Source organism: Limulus polyphemus, unplaced genomic scaffold, assembly GCF_000517525.1.
Source record: "Limulus polyphemus unplaced genomic scaffold, Limulus_polyphemus-2.1.2 Scaffold6809, whole genome shotgun sequence".
Classification (NCBI taxonomy): domain Eukaryota; kingdom Metazoa; phylum Arthropoda; class Merostomata; order Xiphosura; family Limulidae; genus Limulus; species Limulus polyphemus.
Genome location: NW_013672419.1, coordinates 6,079 through 27,529, shown reverse-complemented (window position 1 = coordinate 27,529; position 21,451 = coordinate 6,079). Strand labels below are relative to the sequence as shown.

The 21,451-nt window shown below is 32.8% G+C and overlaps 2 protein-coding genes across 8 annotated transcripts in view; one reads left to right on the top strand and one right to left on the bottom strand.

Moving 5' to 3' along the window:
• LOC106474090 (succinate dehydrogenase assembly factor 2, mitochondrial-like) overlaps positions 1-11,432 on the top strand; it is a 28,982-nt gene extending 17,550 nt beyond the window's left edge. Inside the window, exons 4-5 of one of the 2 annotated variants that reach the window (XM_022402474.1) lie at positions 1,173-1,314; positions 10,648-11,432. In XM_022402474.1, the coding sequence (XP_022258182.1) occupies positions 1,173-1,282 (110 nt within the window). In that variant the 3' untranslated portion in view covers positions 1,283-1,314; positions 10,648-11,432. Of the gene's footprint in view, positions 1-1,172; positions 2,532-10,647 lie in introns of those variants that run through there. The other variant, XM_013934777.2, reaches the window with a different exon arrangement.
• LOC106474089 (retinol dehydrogenase 13-like) overlaps positions 1-21,451 on the bottom strand; it is a 32,211-nt gene that overhangs the window by 6,709 nt on the left and 4,051 nt on the right. For 4 of the 6 annotated variants that reach the window (XM_022402470.1, XM_022402473.1, XM_022402472.1 and 1 more), the window contains exon 3: positions 15,723-16,499. The exons of 1 other annotated variant lie outside the window; for it this stretch is intronic. In XM_022402470.1, coding sequence (XP_022258178.1) covers positions 15,743-16,486 — 744 coding nt within the window. In that variant the 5' untranslated portion in view covers positions 16,487-16,499 and the 3' untranslated portion in view covers positions 15,723-15,742. One more of the 6 variants, XR_002613840.1, reaches the window with a different exon arrangement.

The following is a 21,451-nucleotide window of genomic DNA, read 5'->3' as shown; positions in this document are numbered from 1 at the left end:
CGAGAAAGAATAAACTAGTTTAGTCAAGAAAGGACTTGTATTTCTGAAGTTCCTTGGAAAGAATTTATACCAGGAATTAACAAACGAACTGAGACATAACAATATGAAGCAATAAACCTAATGAATGAGGTAGTTAGTTTCACTGGCAACTATCATGATCTCAGAAGTTGCCTGTTAGAATTATATAGAAATGTTCAAATAACTATAATGTGGTTAGGGAGCTCGACTCGCATCTGCGGGTTCAGATCCCTGTCTCACCAAATATGCTCACCCTTTCAGTTATTGAGGGCATTATAATGTGACGGTCAGTCATACTATTCGTTGGTAGCCCAAGAGTTGGTGGTGATGACTAGCTGCCTTCCCTCTGGTCTTTCACTGCTAAATTAGGAATGGCTAGTGCAGATAGCCCTCGTGTAGCTTTCCGCAAAATTCAAAAACAAACAAACAAAAGTTTCCTATCCGTAAGAATCATAGAAATATTTAAAATGTGTGCGGTTATTATTTGTTATTACGTGCCTTAATTTTACTACTTGATTTTGTTTTGATACTAACATTAGGAGTGTCACATCTGAATTGTTATTTAATATGTACTGGAAACATTTCTCATAAATCGCTTTTATTTTTCATGTTATGAATTTAGTAAATAATTCTGTTCTGCTAATATGTCCTGATAAAATTCTACTTCATAATAGCTTGCCCTCATGAATATCTATCAAACCTCAAAACAACATTTCTATATTGTAAGACTAATTATTATAAAAAAAAGTCTTCAATTTTTTTTTTTGCTAGGTGAAATATTTGAAAGTACAATTGAATTTTATACAGATTTGTTGGTCTTTTGTATTGATTTCAACTTGTATTGTTGATGTCCATACATTCAAGTTAATGAAATTATTTATTTTTGTATTTCTTGATAGAGTATGTTCAGCTACATAACTTTTTCACCATGTAATAACTAATTTTGTGTTATTACTTGAATTTTTAAATTCAGTTTTATATGTGATTCGTGATATGAAACTGTTTGTGTGTGTGTGTATGTATATATATTTTTTCTAATGTTAAACATTTAGTTTAGTTATCTGAGGATTTTAATTGTGATTAATATTAAAATTACTTGACACTGATGAGTGTACGCTGTTGATAAATCAATTTTTACAATCTCAATTTCACAGAAGTAAAGGAAACGCCACCAGAATTTAAAAATGAAGTGATGGATTTATTAAAGCAACACGTGAAAAATGATGACAGAGAAGGTCGCTGTAAACAGCCTGATTTGACATAGTTGATATTATGAAATGTTGACTGATGTTACATGTATGTATCAATCTTATAAGTTATAACAATATCTAGAAAATAAGGGGAAAAACAGATTTTAAAATAAGTACATGTATATTATAGTTATGATTGTTACATCTACATAGAATAATAAAGTTGGCATATTTAACAAATATCAGTAAAAAGATAAATAAATTTGGAAATTTTGAAAATAAATTTAAAGATGTGATGACAAACTGCATTATAATCTGTTTGATTGAAGATTAACCTGCTTCATCACCTACTTTGTACATTCTGGTGAATATTTTAATTTCAAAATTTTTTTTTGTTCACAGTGAATTTAATGTGATCCATTTCATTAACTGAAAAATATTAGCCAATACTATCAGTAATTATAATGCCTAGTAGAAATTTTTAACTTTGTCCACCTAATTGTATAGTGTTTTTAAATAAGTTTAAATTTGGATCCTCGCCTGTCCAAGTAATGTTTGTGCATTTGTTATAATTTTTTTAAGTTATTTGAAATACTTATGAGTTAATGAAGTACAATAATATCAATAACACTGTGTTTGAAAAAGGTGGTTGAATGTGTTTAAGTAGAAAAAAAGTCTAACTTGAAATTAGTCTTCCTGTTGGACAGCAGTAAGTCTACAGATTTACAGTGCTAAAATCAGGGGTTTGATTCCCCTCTCAGTGGACAAAGCAGATAGCCAGATGTGGCTTTGCTTTAAAAAAAAAAACATAAAACTTGAAATTTGAATCCTAGGCCTAAGTAAATGATACACTTTGGGCATAATGGAAACATAAATAATCATTTAAGATGCATATGTCCATATTACACATTGAAACTACAAGATAAAGTCAGATTGTTATTTATTAAGAAGCAAAAACATGTTAAAATAGTGAGGGAAAAGTTATTAAACGTAAAATTAAGGAATTAGTTTTATTATTAATACAAACAAATTATAATTGTAATCATCCAGTTAGCTTTCATTGTGTTGGTACTAATGCTTTTTCAATATGCGTTTTACAAATTAAAGTAAGCTGACACATTTTATGATAATATCACAAAAAAAGCACTATTTATTTGATGAAAATTAAGGTAAACAGTGAAATTCTAATTATCTAATAATTAAAACAGTTTACTTTAGTCAGATGAGAATGCAAAGAACAGATATTCTTTGGCTTGAAAAGAACAATAGCAGTTCAACACTGAAAATATTGTTATGCTGGTCTAATTAAAATGGTGACAAATAGCCTGTGTATTGATTTGAATAAATGTTTGTACAAAATAATTTACTTTCCCAAGTAATACCAAACTCACTGACAATGATATAAGACTGCCAAAAACTTCACTACTATGCAATATATGTAACTCTTAATCAAAACTGATCACATAAGATTTCACCAAATGACACTTATGCATACAGTTTGCATCAGATTTTTACCAAAGGACACTGAACATATGTAGTGCCCTCTTTTCAAAATCATTTTCATGACAAGTAATTGTAATACAGATGGTCTTCTCAAAGAAATGCAGTTCAACCGTTGCAAAGGTAAAACTGAATGATAATATCCACAGTAAGTTCATATCTAAGATACCAGTGACAGACTCGAGGTCAGAAATAACTGCCTTCATTCTGTAATCAACTTAACCTAGATGTAGTCAGAGACTTCACCTTCCAGTCACATTTAGACTATCACCATTCACCAGAATGATGTCAATATTAACCTTTTCTGAGCCAGCTGGGTGACGTTATATCAATCCACTTGCGATGCTTAACCTAATTGCATTAAATTTGGTACACACTCTCTTAACTAACTAGGGATCACCTAGCCTAGAGCCAAGTACATAAAATTTATCATGAAAGTAAAAATATCGATTCAATTTTAAACTCAAATCGTTTCTGACTTAGCTGTTTTCTGTTATATCGTTAATAAAGAAATCTCTTTTAATCAACGGAGACTTTAGATAAAGAAATCAACAAATATTTTTCCAGTTTTGTTGTTTATACATTTCATTTTATACTTTTAGTACGTAGACTAACAACAATATTAGGTTATGCTTTTGTTGCTTCACAACATGACATAAAAGTCATTGTTGGAATGTAGTGTTATCAAAATGCACTGGCTTTTCTATATATTAGAAGTTGTTAATCTAACTGATTTTTACCAATAATAGGTTTCAATCAGACATAACACAAAGATAAAATATCCAGGTTTCTTGATAGTTCCTTAGTTTTGTAAAGTTTGTATTAGAGCACCTTGTGCTTACTTCTGCTAATCTCTTCTCCAGAACCACGGATAATTGCTTACCACGGATAATCTACAAAAACAAGTCTTGCAGATATGGAACAAAATTTTATCCTTCCTACCTCCTTTGAAAAAAAATAATTATATTGTAACTAAAGACAATTCCTGTATCATAAAGGAATTTTCAAAATTCCACAAAGTAATATTTTCACTTGAGGAAAAGTATATGGATAAAAAATGTTTAAAAACTAATACACGAGATCAAAGTTCAAAAATTTGTTTATTTTTTCTTTGCAAATTACACTAAATGTTAAATTTCTTATATGTTTATAAATATTTTCCTACTGAAGCAGTTACAAAAATAGTACAAAAGCACCAATCAATAGAAACACAAATTCTACTTGCATTCTAGGACTACTCTGATAGAGGCAACATTCTTCGAACTATTTTTTAGTTAAGCTCAGTTCTTTTCACAAGTATCGTTCGTTTTCAATAAATAATGAGTTACTGTACTTCTACGAGCTGTTGCAGAAATAATAATACAAACACAGGTAAAAAAGCTGTTGCGTCATCTGAATAGTTTTCGAATGTAGAACTCCTAGCATACCATACTTACCCTAAATATCCTTACCTGATGTCGTCTCACAGAAGAATATTCCTATAGGTTTCAATCAGACATAACACAAAATTAAACTAGAAAATATCCAGGTTTCTTGATAGTTCCTTAGTTTTGTAAAGCTTGTATTAGAACTCCTAGTATACCATACTTACCCCAAATATCCTTACCTGATGTCGTCTCACAGAAGAATATTCCTATAGGTTTCAATCAGACATAACACAAAGATAAACTATAAAATGTCCAGGTTACTTGATAGTTCCTTAGTTTTGTATTAGAACTCCTTGTTCTTACATCTGCTAATCTCTTACCCCACTTTCTTTACTTTAGATTGAATTACAGATACAAGGATCGATTCTATCCAATCATTTATTTTTAGCCATTGGTTCTATTTAATTTTGAGGCTAAGGTTTATTAGTTACTGTCCAATGCACTTGTTGTGATGTCATGAAAGTCTCTTTGTACAGGGTTGTAGATAAGTTCACTAATAGAAAAGGAAGGTCACGCGAGGAAAAGTACACGGATAAGTCTATTTTAAGGAATGGGTAGAAAAGTTTTAAAAACGACTATATGAGATCAAAGTTCAAAAATTTGTTACATTTTTTATTTGAAAATTAAACTAAATGAATGTTGAACAGCGACAATATATCAATTCTTAAATATTTTTGAGCAAACCAATTTTGGAAATACAGTTAGAATTTTTTTTTTTTACTTCAACTGTGATAGTTGTGCACTTGACATTTGAAAGCTGCTTTGTGGCCGTAATATGGTTAACTGGCTGGATTGGAAGCTTTACTCAGAGTGGTTGATATATAGCAACACCAATCAGTATGCTGGCAGCTCCTGTATCATAAAGGAATTTTATTTCTCATCTTCTTATCTTCACAAGCACATACCAAGCCTCACCCAGCCCAAAGAGAACTGGGCTGATCACCAAATCTATAATTGCAAGCTCCCAACTACATTTCTACATGCCAGTATCTAGTCTTAACTCGAGATCCATGAGTTTCTCAGAGCGAAAGTTGTTGGTTGATTGGTTTGTGGTTAATCACAAAGCAAAACAATGGGTTATCTGTGTTGTGCCCACCATGGGTATCAAAACTAAGTTTCTAGCATTATAAGCCTACAGACTTACCACTGTGCCATTGAGATGGGGGGCTAGAGTGGAAACAACAGTAGTTACAGCTCACTGTTGACCTTCCTGCATATGCTGTGTAATCAGGTGATACTGGTAACTTGCTGCACTACAAGATATGAGCAGCTCAATTTGAAGTGATCCTGATGCATACACCCAAACCAAACAGTTTATATTTTGGATCAATATTGAGGTAGGATCATCAATTGTGTAACGAACATCATGGGTGGAGCAGAGAAACCCTTCCCATTAATTGAGAACCAGCATGGTTGTGCCAAAACACTGGAATGTCTAGGCTATTGGCACAAACTCTCTTCCAACACTAGACTAAAAGATCCTAAACATTTGGAGAATGGTATGAAGTGGAGTATGCTTGTAAAGGGTCCCCTACATTCAGGAGAATGCTAGATTCCTGAAGTAACTCATCCATTGAACCAGTAGGACTCTAGGCATTTCTGTGGGTCATGGATGTTCTTGCAGCATACCTCCCTGGTCAGAGAGGGTCAACAATGCTGCATGGATCGCTAATAACAAAGACACTCACTGCTTAGTTTTTAACAGATTCATTATCTGAAGTCACTAAATGACACTGAACTGAATAAGTCATTAATCAAATAATTAATCGAGACTAGTATTTACATACAAGCCCCCCAGTGGCATGTCTGCAGACTTACAACGCTAGAATCCGGGTTTCGATTCCCGTGGTGGGCAGAGCACAGATAGCCCATAGTGTAGCTTTGTGCTTAATTACAAACAAATCTAGTTTTCTCTGCAATACAGGAAGCTTCCAAATGAGGCCTTAACTTTCATGATCTTGCATTATCACGATGTCCTGACAAGCTCCTTCTATCAAACAAATATGTGAATTGAAATATCAAAAACGTAGTCAGCTGAGATACAACAAATACATCTTTTTATATACGCCAATTGTTAAAACAACAATTCTTATGGTAAGAATGGCTTTTACAAGCTGGTAAAGCATGATTATAATTAAATATCCTCGTCATAATACATTAGTGTTAGGCTTATTATATTTTTAACACTGCATTCTTTATTTGATCCCATAATGATTTATTTTGGTTTGTTTTGAATTTCGCTCAAAGCGACTCAAGAGCTGTTTGTCCCTAATTTAGCACTGATAGACTGGAGGGAAAGTATCTAGTCAACACCATCCACCACCACCTCTTGGGCTACTATTTTACCAACGAAAAGTGGGATTGACCATCACATTATAATTTCTGCACAGTTGAAAGGGCAAGCATGTTCAGTAACGGGGATTCAAACCCGCGACCCTCAGATTACGAGTCTAGCACCTTAATAACCAGACCATGCCAGGTTGGATTTTCAAAAATTAAATGAGTGTACAATAATACTATTCCCACCATATTATGTTCCCCATATCCATTGCTGACTCCACGTTTTATTAATTTCGGAGCTCAGACTGGCTGGGACACAACAAACACTTGCTGTTTGCATCATTTTATCATCTTTTTTATCTCTGGAGACAAAATTAACATTTTCTGATGTCTGTTTAGCTCTTTGTTTCTCCTTTGATCTGGCTAGGCTTGAAGACTCATACTTAGGGCACTGTCTTGTTGGTGCATTAATAGCTGTTGTTTCCTCATAGTTTCGTGTGTAATGGTCAAGATTCCCACATATATAAAACTTTAAAGTCACAGATAAGTAACTAAAGGCACTATCTAAAAGTCACAGGATTATCAGGTCGAATAGTATTGAAATGTTAACTCCCCCCGACAAAACTAGAACTGAAATGATTAGTTAGACAACTAGTTACACAAAATAAAGAAATACAACAGTATGTGTTTCGAGTGTAACTTGAAATGACATAAGGCCAGAAACTGCAGAAAAAACCTTTATGGAAAAAACACCTTTCAAAGGATGTCACAAAAAAAAGGGGGCAGATTAAAGTTTCATTGTCAACTTAAGAGTTTCTTTTAAAGATGCACACCTCCTTTGTTTTAACCTACTTCTCATATTTTCATCTGTTATGGCATCCATACATTAATCACATGCTCAAGAATTAATTTCACTTAAAGCATCTGAGAAAAATAATTTGTCAAATCTCTCCAAATCTTCTAAAATTTTGGCTATGGTTTCTTCTTTCCTCTGTACTATAGTCTGGAACATTGCTTTGAATTCTTCCTCAGAACCAATGCTTGATAATTTTAACAGCTTTCAACCAGAAAGTTGTTTAATGTCATTAAAACTGGCCTTTTCAATGGACAACAAGAAAAGATTGTCATTCACTATTACACACATTCACTCTGAAAGTTCTTTCAAACTGATCCCGATATACATTCTGTGGCACCTTTCCATCCTAATTCATTGGTTGTTTTGATTAAGCGATGTTGTTGATCTGGCCAAGCCACATTCTGGAACAAGATTTGGTAGTTGATGTTGTCCTGCAATCATAGCAGAACTAGTAATACATAGTTTCTCCTATTCCATATTTTACAGTAAATGGTGTTTCAGGTTCCAATTCTTGGGCAGATGCAGAAAAAGGCATGATGGGTTTGAATTCTGCATTTATTAATTCATTTTCTAAATGTTTTATTTTGTCTTTGTTCATTTCCTTCTCATTGAATTATTTCATTAAAACATTTCCATACTTTCTGTACTTCGTTGATGTAGTTTTGTATTTCTTCCATCTTATTGTTGTATAACCTGTATAGATCTCCAATAGTTTCATTGACCTTCTTTTCAATTAGTTTTATTTTTGTTCTTAATTTTTCTTTAAATATTGTCTTTTTCTTAAGTCTTTTCTTAATTATTTATCTTGTTATTCTAATTACTGTCACTTTTTCTTTTTTTCTTTTCATTTTCTCTCTCTCTTTCTGATCAATCTTGCTTCATGTTTGTATTGTCATTTTGAAGTTAAGCCATTGCTCTATTTTATTTTCGTTAAAATAATCCCACTTCTGATTAAAGTGTTGTACCATGTTCTATAATTGGGCAGTTTCCTTTAAATTATTTGGTAATGTTAATGTAAAGTTCAGTCCATATAAGGTTAACGAGTTAAGTCATTTTTTCTATAATGTTGCTACAAGCTACGCTCAACATTATTGCAGAATTGTATTACATATCAATCAATAACAAACATGTTGACTGACTCTCTGATTAACTTACTAACTGAATCACTAACTAATTCACTAGCTGACACTTGACTGAATAAGTCACTGAGAACAGCATTTATATGCAACCTAGCTTTCCATGTAATATAGGAAGCTTCCAGTATCTACCGAGGCTTTAATGTTTACGAAATTTCTAGATATAGCATCAGAATGACATCTTGATAGGTTCTCTTTATCAATGAAACATCTAAATTAAAATATTAATAATTCAATTTAAAACAATATTCTTGTAGGCATATAATACCTGTTCAGAAATTAGATATTAAAATGATTTGTTTCAACCAGATTAACGTTTTCCACGAGTTCAGTTCACTTTATTTAGTCGCAGTTTTTGCCGAGTTTGAAAGAGCATAGTTAGTTTTGCTGACAATAGGTGACATGAAAGTAGTATTGCAAAAGGATTATCGACGTCAAAACATTTTGGAAACGAGCTGGTAGACCGTCACAATTAGAGATTCACACGATGCTCAGAGACTGGAAAACGTGGAACAACATTGTTCACTGAAACCATTCATAACTGTAGGTTTGTAATGAAAGTATTGCAAGAGCAGGAGGTGTGTGCAAATACGGAAATCCTCACGATGGCACACAACTGACATATGAAGGAGATTGCCACCACAGCCATTTTATGTGCAGTCACTGTGGAGTATACTTGTGTGATGTTGTGTCTTAACAAAGGTAGTAACAGTTTTGAACTTTATCATACATATAGACACAATCAATGCTATATTTACCATAAGTACCTCAGTATTCATATTAATATTATGGTTTATTACTACATTTGGAGTCACTGTTGCACTGGATGACAATAAAATATTCAGTCTGGAAAGGGTTAAACAATACAAGTTTAAAGTAAAGTAAATATTTTATTAATACAGTGTCTTAGATGTCTTGTTTTTTTATTAAGCACAAAACTACATAACCGGTTATTTGTACTGTGCCCCCTGTGAGTATTGAAACCCAAATTGTTGTGTTATAAACCTTGAGATTTACCACTGAGCCATTGGAAGCATCATAATAGAGCTAAATCTACACTGTTGATTAACTAAGGTTGACTAGATTTAAAACAAATATATATCATATCTCTTAATTTAAAATGTTTATGAAATAATAATATCCAGTGTTATTGTCTTTAAATTTTCTAGCTATGATTTCAAATTTTTAAGTTCTATCTTTTATCATATTTATTAATTTCCTTAAGGTCAGTTAATTAAAATATATGATGAAATCTTTAATTTTCTGTCAAGTTTTAATTGCAGTTTATGTCTAAAAAACACTAATGATTTTTAATTAAAATAACTCAAGTTTATCGTAAATTAAACTAATAACATATACAGTTTTACTAAAACAAACTATTAAGTTACATTATCTAAAATGGAAATTATTAAACTTATTATGTTCTATGAGTAACTGTAAAAGAATGCTAAGAATTCCAGTGATTAAACTGAAACTTAAAAATTCTCAATAAAAGTAAACTAAATTTAGAAGTTTTTAACGACAGACTTATTTTTTATCAATCGAATGCTCTTTATAAAAACAACAGGCACAATGTATGTATGATTAATTGTCAGTGTTAGTTACTATAAAAGTCTTTTTTTAGGCTAACAATGAGAAACGAGAAGAGAGTTAAAAATATTTATCGTCATTCAATCATGTAGTACTAGCCACCATAATAAATCTTTCCATAAATTAGAATATGCATATTCATAATTATCTATTTCAAAATTTTAGTTGAGGTTTCTGCATTTAGTTACAAGTTCCAGACAAACAGTATGCAATCAACCTTGTACTACACTATATACTTTGCTCTTGTTTTTACCCCATTTGTATATGTATTTATCTAACCTGGCATATAGCTGGCTTGCTGGCAAACTCATCTCTGTAGGATGTCTAGCATGCTGATCATGTGCAGGGAGAGAAAAGATGGAATTTCAACAAAGTTTGAGGTCCTAAGTTTGTCCTAGAGTCCAAAACTAGTAATGCACACATCAATGGGCTATAAGCATTTTAAAAAATTTCTGTATATGTTTCAAAAAAGTGTTATGATGTAACACTGGAAATTTTACATAACCATAAATAAAGTTATCCTCTTTCAGTATTTACCCAGTTGACTGCTTTAGTAGAAAGCTAGCCCAGCAGGTAAAATAACTATTAATAGAAGACATATCAAGGAACGATAATTTATTTGTTGACATTTTTTGAACATTTTCTCTTAGTTTTGATCAACTTACAACTTACAAACACAGAACCTCCAACTACTGTTGTCAGGAGTTGTCAGAAATACCACAAGTAACTTATTGAAATATAGTTTTTGAGTCGTGACCAAGGTTTTGTTCATTATGGAGTTTATGTATTTCTGTGAATGTTTGTATTCTTGTAAATTCTAAGAGTGAACTTGACTAAAATGGAAATATTATTTCCAAAACAAAAAAGAATCTGTACCTATAATGTGTTGCTTTCTAGGATTCACATCTTATTATTGATAACTAAAGACAAACTTATTTACAAAAATTACACCACTTGTTGCTCTGACTAAGGATGGTTCATATTTTAACTAGACTGAAGACTACGAAAAAAACAAAAACATTTGAGTCATTAAAATATGCTTTTTTGGGGGATATATTGTTAAGCTTTTCTTTGAGCATGACTGAACATTCATCCTGAACACAGATGCCAGTTACTGTGAAATCTTTTCAATGAAGATGTGGAGCTTTTTGATCATATATGACATTCACTAGTTGATGGCTCGTAGAAACTTGTGCTACATGATAAAATGAACTGCTTACAGTTGTTGTATTTGTAAAAACACTACTGAAAACTTTTATGTGATAGGAATTTCACTGTTAAATTCAACTAAAATCAACTTTTTTTCTGCTGTTTTTTAAGGTTTCTAATTTCTAAGCTCTGTCAAGGATTTAAGATCAACAACTGAAATGATGTGGTAAACCAGTTACATCACATAATTACTAATATTCCAACACAAAGTTGATACTATAGATGGTTTACTGCCCTGTAAAGACTCGTCACAGTGTATACTGTGTTATGTGGGGTGTTTAATTAAACTTTAAATTATTACGTCTTGTACATAAATGGATGAAGTAGCTAGATGTTAAACCTTACAAAAAGACAGAAGAGGAATAAAAGTTTGAGTGTGAGGACAGAGAAAGGCTTATTATGCACTTACATTATGGAAGCAATTCAATTCTGGTTAAAATAGTACTTATCTTTAAACAGTTCAGTACATCAAACTACATGCTGTAGGAGTCATATAGCACTTGAAAACATTCTAAGACAATACGTCACTTAAAAACCAAGAGTTAGAGGTTAAGGGGATTAACGAGTCCTATCAAGGGACACTGAATTCAATATGACTTATGCTCTTGACCAGGTCAGTGATGAGGAAGGTGCCACAACTACCTCTCTGGCAATGAGTGAGAGGAGGGAAGCTTACAGATGATACAACTCGGTTGTTCAACAAAGGGGCTGTTGCTTCGAGACTCACTTATAAATTGCTGTGATTGTGATTAAAACCGATTGGCAGTTAGGATGAGAGGAGGGTCAGTAGCTACCAGAAGGAACTCATTCCCTTACTTTCTAAGCAAAGTGGGATTTCGTGTTAAAATATCTATATATTTTGTGCTTGCTGTTCGATTACAGCAGGTGGAAGACCTGAATGGCTATAATATATTTGCTTTCCATTCAGCCTAGTGGAGTGTGATGATATTTTACAGTGTGGACAATTTGTGAATATCTAGGACAGCTGAAGTTGAAATATGTAATTTTAGAACAATAATGGCTGGTGTTACTGTTGATAATCACTTGGAATACTAATGTTCTAAGAGGCTTTTATTTACAAGCATTTGGACAAAACTGTATGGTGAATATTGGCAGATATATGCCTGAGACTTCTTATATGTAAAAATCTATAGTGCACTTACACAAAAATCTTATAGGTGTGTAGTAAAGGAGTTGAATAGCACAAGCAGTGACTCGGCTTGTGATAAACAAGGGTTGAAATGTAGCAGATGAATACTTACAAATGTTAGTAGTTGATGTCAGCAACAGTTACATTCTTTAGATATAAACACACTATCGCCAGGAAGTGACTCGGCTTGTGATAAACAAGGGTTGAAATGTAGCAGATGAATACTTACAAATGTTAGTAGTTGATGTCAGCAACAGTTACATTCTTTAGATATAAACACACTATTACCAGGAAGTGACTCGGCTTGTGATAAACAAGGGTTGAAATGTAGCAGATGAATACCTACAAATGTTAGCAGTTGATGTCAGCAACAGTTACATTCTTTAGATATAAACACACTATCATCAGGAAGTGTCTCAGCTTGTGATAAACAAGGGTTGAAATGTAGCAGATATAAACACACTATTACCAGGAAGTGTATCGGCTTGTGACAAACAAGGGTTGAAATGTAGCAGATATAAACACACCATCGCCAGGAAGTGTAACCAAATGACTTACACACTTCTCCAGGAATGTCAGTTAGTATGTGTTATTTGTGGGATGTTGTTTAGGTGTTTACAGCAAAGCTATTAAGGCTGTCTGCCACCATCCCTAATTTTCAATTTTCAACCATAGGGAAGAAAACCAGCCAGCAGCACTCACCAAAATGACTGTCACACGATAATGACCCAATGACTACATCTGACACGAAGAAAACTTGTTAAAAAAGTTATAAAACTTATTTTGCATATGTGGGTTACAAATCTTTAGATTTTGTTCAATTTATTTTACCTATGAAAGGCCCAGAGTGAGATTATCAACAGTAAAATACACTTTGAACCATAAACATCTCACAATTAATCAAATACATTCATCTAAGACTCAAAAAAATCTTTCTTTAAATGAATGTTAGAGAACCAACATAACCTTTTTATAAATGAGAACAAACAGAATCTACTCTGCTTGAACTATAGCACAAAATCTGAACAAAATAAGGGAACCCTAAGGTAGAATTATTTCTTGTATAACCTATAAGTACGTCAATACTTTTACAAATTACCTAACAAAAAGGTAAAAAGTGTCTATGAAGTAAGAAGAAATTTAAACACAAGAGTAACAGAATGCAAAAGGGACATCACAAATGGAAACACATATAATGTAATATTTCTCAAACCATCTTATGAACTGGAAATCAGCCAAAATTATAGATAAAACCAAAAAATACATAAAATAAAGAATTGTTGAAAGCTATACTATTAAAAATGTATCAAATTTTAGTACTGCTAAAAGGTCATTTCAAGCCAAACTTAAGAACATGTGTCCTCGGGGGAATTTCACAGTTTGGTTTCACATAAGTTGTGCAGGCAAATTTCTTCCAGGGGACTGTGTGAGGCAGAAGACAACAAGTGAAAGTACTGAAGTAAGTTTCTAGCCTTTGTGCTAATACTTTGTTCCAAAAGTGTGATTTATTGTCTACATTAATTTAGTGAGTTTATCCATTTTTGGTTGACTTTTGAGATGTCAAAAATAACTTCATTGAATTTTCCCTTCTTGTGCGACTTGTGGAAAGTTACATATTTTCCAATCTTATAACTTATGATTATGTGAAACAGTAGTGCCTTGAGTAAAACACTGTGTAGAAATTGTCTCAATTCAAGTTAGTGCTTTTCTTTGTGTATTTGAAAATCTAAAAGTGCAAAGAAATTGCTGGAATGTTTATAACAGAAATACGACTTCATATTATGACTAGAGGAATACAAAACTTATTTAAGTAAGAGGAATTTGGAATTTGGTTTATATTTCTCATAAACTTTTATGTGCAAAGCTACACTACAGGTTATGTGCAAAGGTTATGAGCCCCTAATTTTAGTATTACATGTCCTCAAGCTTAATCCTGAGCTATTTCACAGGGGATATTGTCAATTTAACTGTTTATAAATCTTCAGAAAATTTCTTGATAGTACGTTGTCAGCAAGTCAGGTTCTTACTATATTACATTGGTGAAAAATGTCAGTTAATAGAGGGAGGGCAGGGAAGGTTTGTTTGTTTGTAATTAAGCACAAAGCTAAACAATGGGCTATCTGTGCTCTGCCTACCATGGGTATCGAAACCAGGATTCTAGCGTTGTAAGTCCACAGACTGTGCCACTGGGGGAGGCAGGGAAGGAACTGTCTCGTAAGTGAAAAATGATCCAATTAACAACAGGTCTATTTTGTTATCAATAACTTCTCATTGAAACTGCATGAAGTGTCTCATTTAACACAACTAATAATGTATGACAAAAGCTTATAATGACCAAAATGCATTGAATTGATCAGTTGGGTTACCATAACGATCCGTTTCAATCTCTGTTTGTTAATTATGCTATATAGTAATTTCATGAATAACAACATATAATATGGTGACATTAAACTGCTTTTCTTTAACTTCTTATTCAAAACAGTCTTCTTCTGATCAAACAAGAATGATGAAATCCAACAAGTTTAAGGTTATTATTTCAAAAATTTAGAAAAAAAAATTTGGTGACTTCTTGTTACACAAAGAAAGAGAAAAGATTTATGTATAATTATAGACACAAAGAGTTTGTTTATTTGTTGAATTCCACATAAAACTACTTTAGGGATATTTGTACTAGCTGTCCCTAGTTTGAATAATGCAACTCGTCAACACCACCTACTGCTAACTGTTGGACTACTCTTTTACAAATAGGGACATTACCTACCACATTATTATGCCCCCAAAGGCTAAAAGGACGAGCGTGTTTGATGGTGGGATTCGAACCCGTGGCCCACAGATTGCAAGACCATGCCAGGCCCCGACACAAAATGAAATCTGTCTGTAATAGATGGTTGTTTTTTGTATTGACGAAAATATTCCTGGTAAAACTGTGACAGTTATTAGGACTGAAGATGAATATAAATTAATATCCGAGAGATCCTAATAATTGTGATGCCAATCTTAAACTAACACAATTTATTGGAACGACTTCTTTTCAAATTATAAGCTTGCTCAAACTTTCAATTCTATGACTTATTTTGTTTCACTGTATTTTAGCTGATTTAATAAAAATAAAGAAGAATTAACATTTCTCGGTGTAATACAACAACGGTTTTTCTTATTTTAACCTTGTCCATTTCTCACTAACCATCCACAGTCTTTTCGCACCTTCCTCATCTTGCGCTTCAGTTGCTGGTGGTACTTCTATACAGTTACTGAAGTATTTTCCACTTTTATCCAAAACATCAGAAGAAAGTGCACATTTAAGAATTGTCTGGCTACCTTGTACTGGACTCTTGCTAAACAGCCACAACAAAGGGTTCACTAGAATATAAGAGAAAAACGATTTGTTAAAACTCATATGTCGTGTTATCTCCAGTGTTCACAATTCCTGGATGCACTGCAAAAGTCAACACTTCTGTTCCCTTCAGTCTGTTGGCTAATTCTTTAGTAAACAAAACATTAGCAAGTTTACTTTGACTATAAGCTTTTGCAGCATCATAGTGTTTGTCACTATTTAAATCATCATAATCAATATGTCCACGATAATGAGCAGTGCTTGACACATTAATGATTCTGGAGGGAGCAGACAATTTCAATTTGTCTAACAATAAGTTAGTCAACATAAAATGACCTAAATGGTTAACACCCAACTGTAATTCAAACCCTTCTTCAGTCAACTGATGAGGACATCTCATCACACCAGCATTATTTACCAGCAAATGAATGAAAGAGTTTTTGGTATCGACTTCTTCGGCAAACTTCCGAACCGAGCGAAGAGATGCCAAATCCAATTTATAGCAATAAACTTGCCCATTGTTTGAATCGAGCACAATTTCTTGTCGACTCTTGTCACATTTATTAATATCTCTACAAGCCATTATGACTTTTGCTCCTCTCTTTGCAAATTCTCGTGCCACTTCTTTTCCAATTCCACAGTTTGATCCTGTTACAATAACTGTCTTCCCATGCATAGTCTCCTCACCATAATATCTGCAACCACCAATATAATCCTTGAAAATTACTAAGCCTCCAACCGTTGTTCCAATAGCACTTAAAGCAACAATTAAACGTGAAGGTCTATAATGAACCATTTTTTTTTGTAATCTGTAAACCAAATAAAGAAAAAATAGTGTTTTATTTTTCATATTATAAACAGAAGTGTTGACAAGAATTAATATGAAGTAACATTATATAATAATATTAACCCTAAAAAGCATCTCGTGAAAACAGTTAGTCACAGAACTTTTATGCACTTCATAAGATGTTTTGTCTTCTTACAGAAAAGTTGGACATAAAGGATAAAACAGAAAATATTTACTTTGTTTCTTAAAGTTTTAGGTAAGGTCTTTAGTTACTAACTTAATATATGGTCATAAGAAAAGTCAGATGACAGAAAGAAAGTTACGATAACATAAAAAAAGTGCCATATAATGCACCTATCCAACAAACTTTTACAAGACTTTAATGGCACAAACCACATCATTAGGCAAATCACTATACAAACTGATAACTAAGCTCTGTTCAAGTACATCTCTGCATCTATAGGCTTCCAAAACTTAAACCTATAACTCCAGTACTCAAGTTAATATTTCCAACTTCTTCTTTCATCTACTCAAACATATCAACCCTGGGAAGAATGTTCAAACCCCAAATAACTTTCTACAAATGAATCAAACTTTCTCTGTTGTGTTTGTACTCTAGAGAAAAGAAATCTAAATGACATAAACCAGGAATCATTATATTCTTGTCGTGCTAAATGCTCAGAACAGGCAATCAGTGGTAACACTGATGTAACACTTGTTATAAAAAATATGCTTCACTACAGATTTTTTTTCCACTATGTATTTCAAGTGAGATAAGTTTTAAAGTAGCATTTCAGATTATCTTTTTTCCTACTACACTTTACTGCTCAGAAGGCCTTCCATTCATCTGAGTTGGATCGTTGCAGAGGACAAAATGTGGTCGAAAAGTATGCAACTGTATGTTCAAGATATAGAATAATTAAATTTTAGAGTGTTAAATTAACAACCGCTATAGCAATTTCCATTTACGTACAGATGGTTTTACTAGTTTCTTGATGCCGAGAAGTGTCAGAACGATGCATAGGTATGTAGTTTACCCATTAATCCAATAACATGCTCAGTTTAGGCTTATAGTTAAAGCCTCCGTAACCAAAGAACAGTGCTTTTATCATAGATATGAAAGCAATATCTTCATGTGAGTGTGTGTGTGTATATATATATATAGTGAGAGAGGAAGTACATGTCCACAAATGGTTCCTCAAATGCAAGGCAATCACACAAGTATAGTAAAGGGCAGATACAGCAAAAAATGTCATTTAGAAGATTAACTAAATATAAGCTCAAACGCTATAACTCGCGTCTCACGTGGCCAACAATATTTTATCTGCATACATTCAATTACTCATTGCATTACACATTCTCTGACTGCAGTTCAATTACTCATTGTACTCTTCGTCGCTTCGTGGCCTGTCTTATATATACAAGACTACACTATATCTAGAAAGATCACGAGATTTAAGGAAAAGATGTGAAAGTTCGAGAATGACGTGGTGTGATACTAGTCACGTGACCTCGATGTCGTAACACTATGTATAATGAAGTATTTTTGCCATATAAAGGCAAGTTTGGGTAGTTTAGCAAATAATATAAAAAATACCAGGATATCAACCATATCTAAATGCTAGGTTAACACTCTCTAAGCTTATGTTAATAAAATTCATGAGTTTTTATCACTATAAGCTAGTATTATAAAATAGAATAGAAATTGAGAGCATGTGATTTTATCTCAGGATAACAATGGTGATTACCATACACCTGGTCTGATGTCAAAATGGCTAAAACAAAATGAAAATATTTTCAACCTTAGTCAGATCATTATTAGTTTTAGGCCCTTGGGTGTGCGTTTACTAATTGTGTTGAATATCTAGGTTGTCACATTTCCATTCAATGTTAATGATAGCTCGCTACAAATACAATGTAATGTACACATTTCCATTCAATGTTAATGCTAGCTTGCTACAAATACAATGTAATGTACACATTTCCATTCAATGTTACTGCTAGCTTGCTACAAATACAATGTAATGTACACATTTCCATTCAATGTTACTGCTAGCTTGCTACAAATACAATGTAATGTACACATTTCCATTCAATGTTAATGCTAGCTCGCTACAAATACAATGTAATGTACACATTTCCATTCAATGTTAATGCTAGCTTGCTACAAGTACAATGTAATGTATTTGCTTATGCTTTTACGGAATATTTTATAAAGTTACTTGGAGTTAGGAAAAAATTTTAAACATTGTGGAAAACATTTCCTTTCTACATTTCCAACTCATTCACATACCAAAGTGGCTTTGTTTGTATGTTTGTTGAATTTTTGTAAAGCTAACTCAAGTACTATCTGCACGAGCCAGCCCTAATTTAGGATAAACTAGTGGGATTGTCCATTACATAATAATAACCCCCATGGCTGAAAGGGCAAGCATGATCAGTGATGGAATTTGCCGAGTCCAGTGCCCTAACCGCCAGGCCACGGACCTAAAGTAGCACATATCATCCATGTTCTATGTAAAGTTGACAAAGACAACAACTAAAATTGATTGAGAAATATCTCAGCAATAATTCACAAGAAAATAAATAAAAAATGATTGAAAGTCATGTGTATCTTGAAAAGCTGTAAAAGATAAGAAACTGCAACAGAAAGATGTTTAAAAACTGACCATAGAAATGCACATTTCATAAACTCTAATTTACTAATAGATAAAACCTGAAGGAGATTATATCTAAGACAAGTATTTGTTAGTTGAATTTCATGCTAGGCTATTCGAGAGCTATATGCTAGCCATCCTTAATTTTCCAGTGATAGAAGGAAGGAAGTTAGTCAATATGACCTACTCTTCATCAATGAATAGCAGAAATGACCATCAGATCATAACATCCCAACAGCTGAAATGTTCAACAGCAAGTTTCAATCCAGCAAGTTGCAAGTTGAGCTCCCTAACTACCGAGTCAAGCAAGAATACCAAAGTACAGTTCACTGGGGCAGTGTCAGGGGTTTGAATAGGGCCAGATTCTTTACAGTAGGTGTGTGTGACTTGTTGGCAATAAATGTCAACAATAAATGGTCAATACACAATCCACTTGTTTTAAAATAATATATTCAAAACAAGTTAAACGTATGTACAAAAACCATTTCACAATTGGTTATCAAAGTTGTATCTAAAGCTTTAAATAATTCTCTTTTCATGTTAAAAGTCCACACAGACTGGTTCAGTTACCTTAGAACCCAATTGAAAAGATGAATTCTTCTTCTCAATCTCTGTTGTTACAATACAAGCTATGAAACTCTCTTACAAATCACCACTATAATAGTTGGTTACTACAGACTGGTTTGGTTACTTTAGAACCCAAATGACAAGACAAATTACTTCTTCTCTACCTCTATTTGTCACAATAGAATCAGTGAATAATTCACTTACGTTACTCCGTGTGTTACCACAGTTGTATCCAGAACTTTAAATGTAATTGTCTCCTTTTCATCAAATTCCACACTGACGGGTTCAATTACTTTAGAACACCCTTTGACAAGACAAATTATTCTGTTTATCTCTATTAAACTGTGAAACTCAGTTTAAAATATTGCCTGTTATGGCTAAACTAACAATCATGCAGTCTAACTTCACTTTCAGTTAGTCATTCATATTGTTATGACAGCGGAAGTCACGCAACACTGGGAGCATGTGTGCTGGAGTTTCTCGAAGGATCATGAATTTTCCTGGCAACTCTAGTTTGTTCCAGACACCCTCTTTTTTAGTATATAAGCCCAGTAAATAAAGCCAGCGAGGAAGATAGAATTGCATAGATATGCAGATAGATTGAAGATAGAGATAATTGAGTCAACCAAACAGTAGGCATCGTAAGTAAAGTGTGTGAACCACTGTGATTTATAGCGTATGTTATAAAAGTTGTTAAGTGTATTACAAAGTTTGTATTGAGAAAGAATAAATTAGTTTTATTCAAGAAGGGACTTGTATAGCTGAAGTTTCTCGGAAAGAATTTTTACTAGAAATTACCAAACAAACAGATATGTAACAATATATATATATATACAGTGCCCAACTGAAGACTAGAACTTTCTACAAACTATGAGATACTGTGATGTAACAATACTCACTTAAAGCAACAAGAAAAATACAGAAGGTTCAAGTAATGTGACGTCAAATTACAACTTAACTATACACATAATGTACGATTCTCACCAAATGAAACTTGTCACAACTATCGGTTTTAAAATAATAAACTTTCAACACTCTTGTTGTGAAAACTAAACAATCATTAAATATTAAATCGACTAATAAATAATCAAATGTTAAAATTATAACTTTTTGTCTGAAAAAGAATTAAGCAACTGTTGTTTCATTACATTATATATCAAATATGCAGCTTTGTGAACAGTCGCATCAACAGTTTTTTGCATTTCAGTTTGGACTTGGTCTAGTAGTTAGTGTGTCAGACTGTGGATCAGAAGGTCTAAAGATCTTATTGTGATATGCTACTGAACATGCTCCTACACAGTGGGTGTATTATATAAGTGACAGCCATGTCATCATAGGTTGCAAGTTCTAGTCTATGTTTGGCATTCTAGACAATAGTTACAAATTAGGAATGGCTATACCTGAATATGACTGTTAAACCCATAAAATATTCTCATTCAAAATACTAAATACCCATAATTTTAATTTCTTGTTGCTGACAACATTATTAACAACAATAACATTTTAGAAAAACAAGATTTGTTATATAACATTAAGAGAGAGTTAAATCAAACAATAAGGAATTCTTTAGGTATATGATGGGTAACCAAAATGTTACGATGGGGATTCGGCCTCTTAAAAATGATAGTGGGGAGCTGATCAGAAGATTATGAGATGGTAAACTTAAATTATATGTTCTCTTCAGTTTTTAGAAAGAAAGATACAATTATTATGCCTCAACCAGAGCACTTAATGTATGGGGAAAATATTG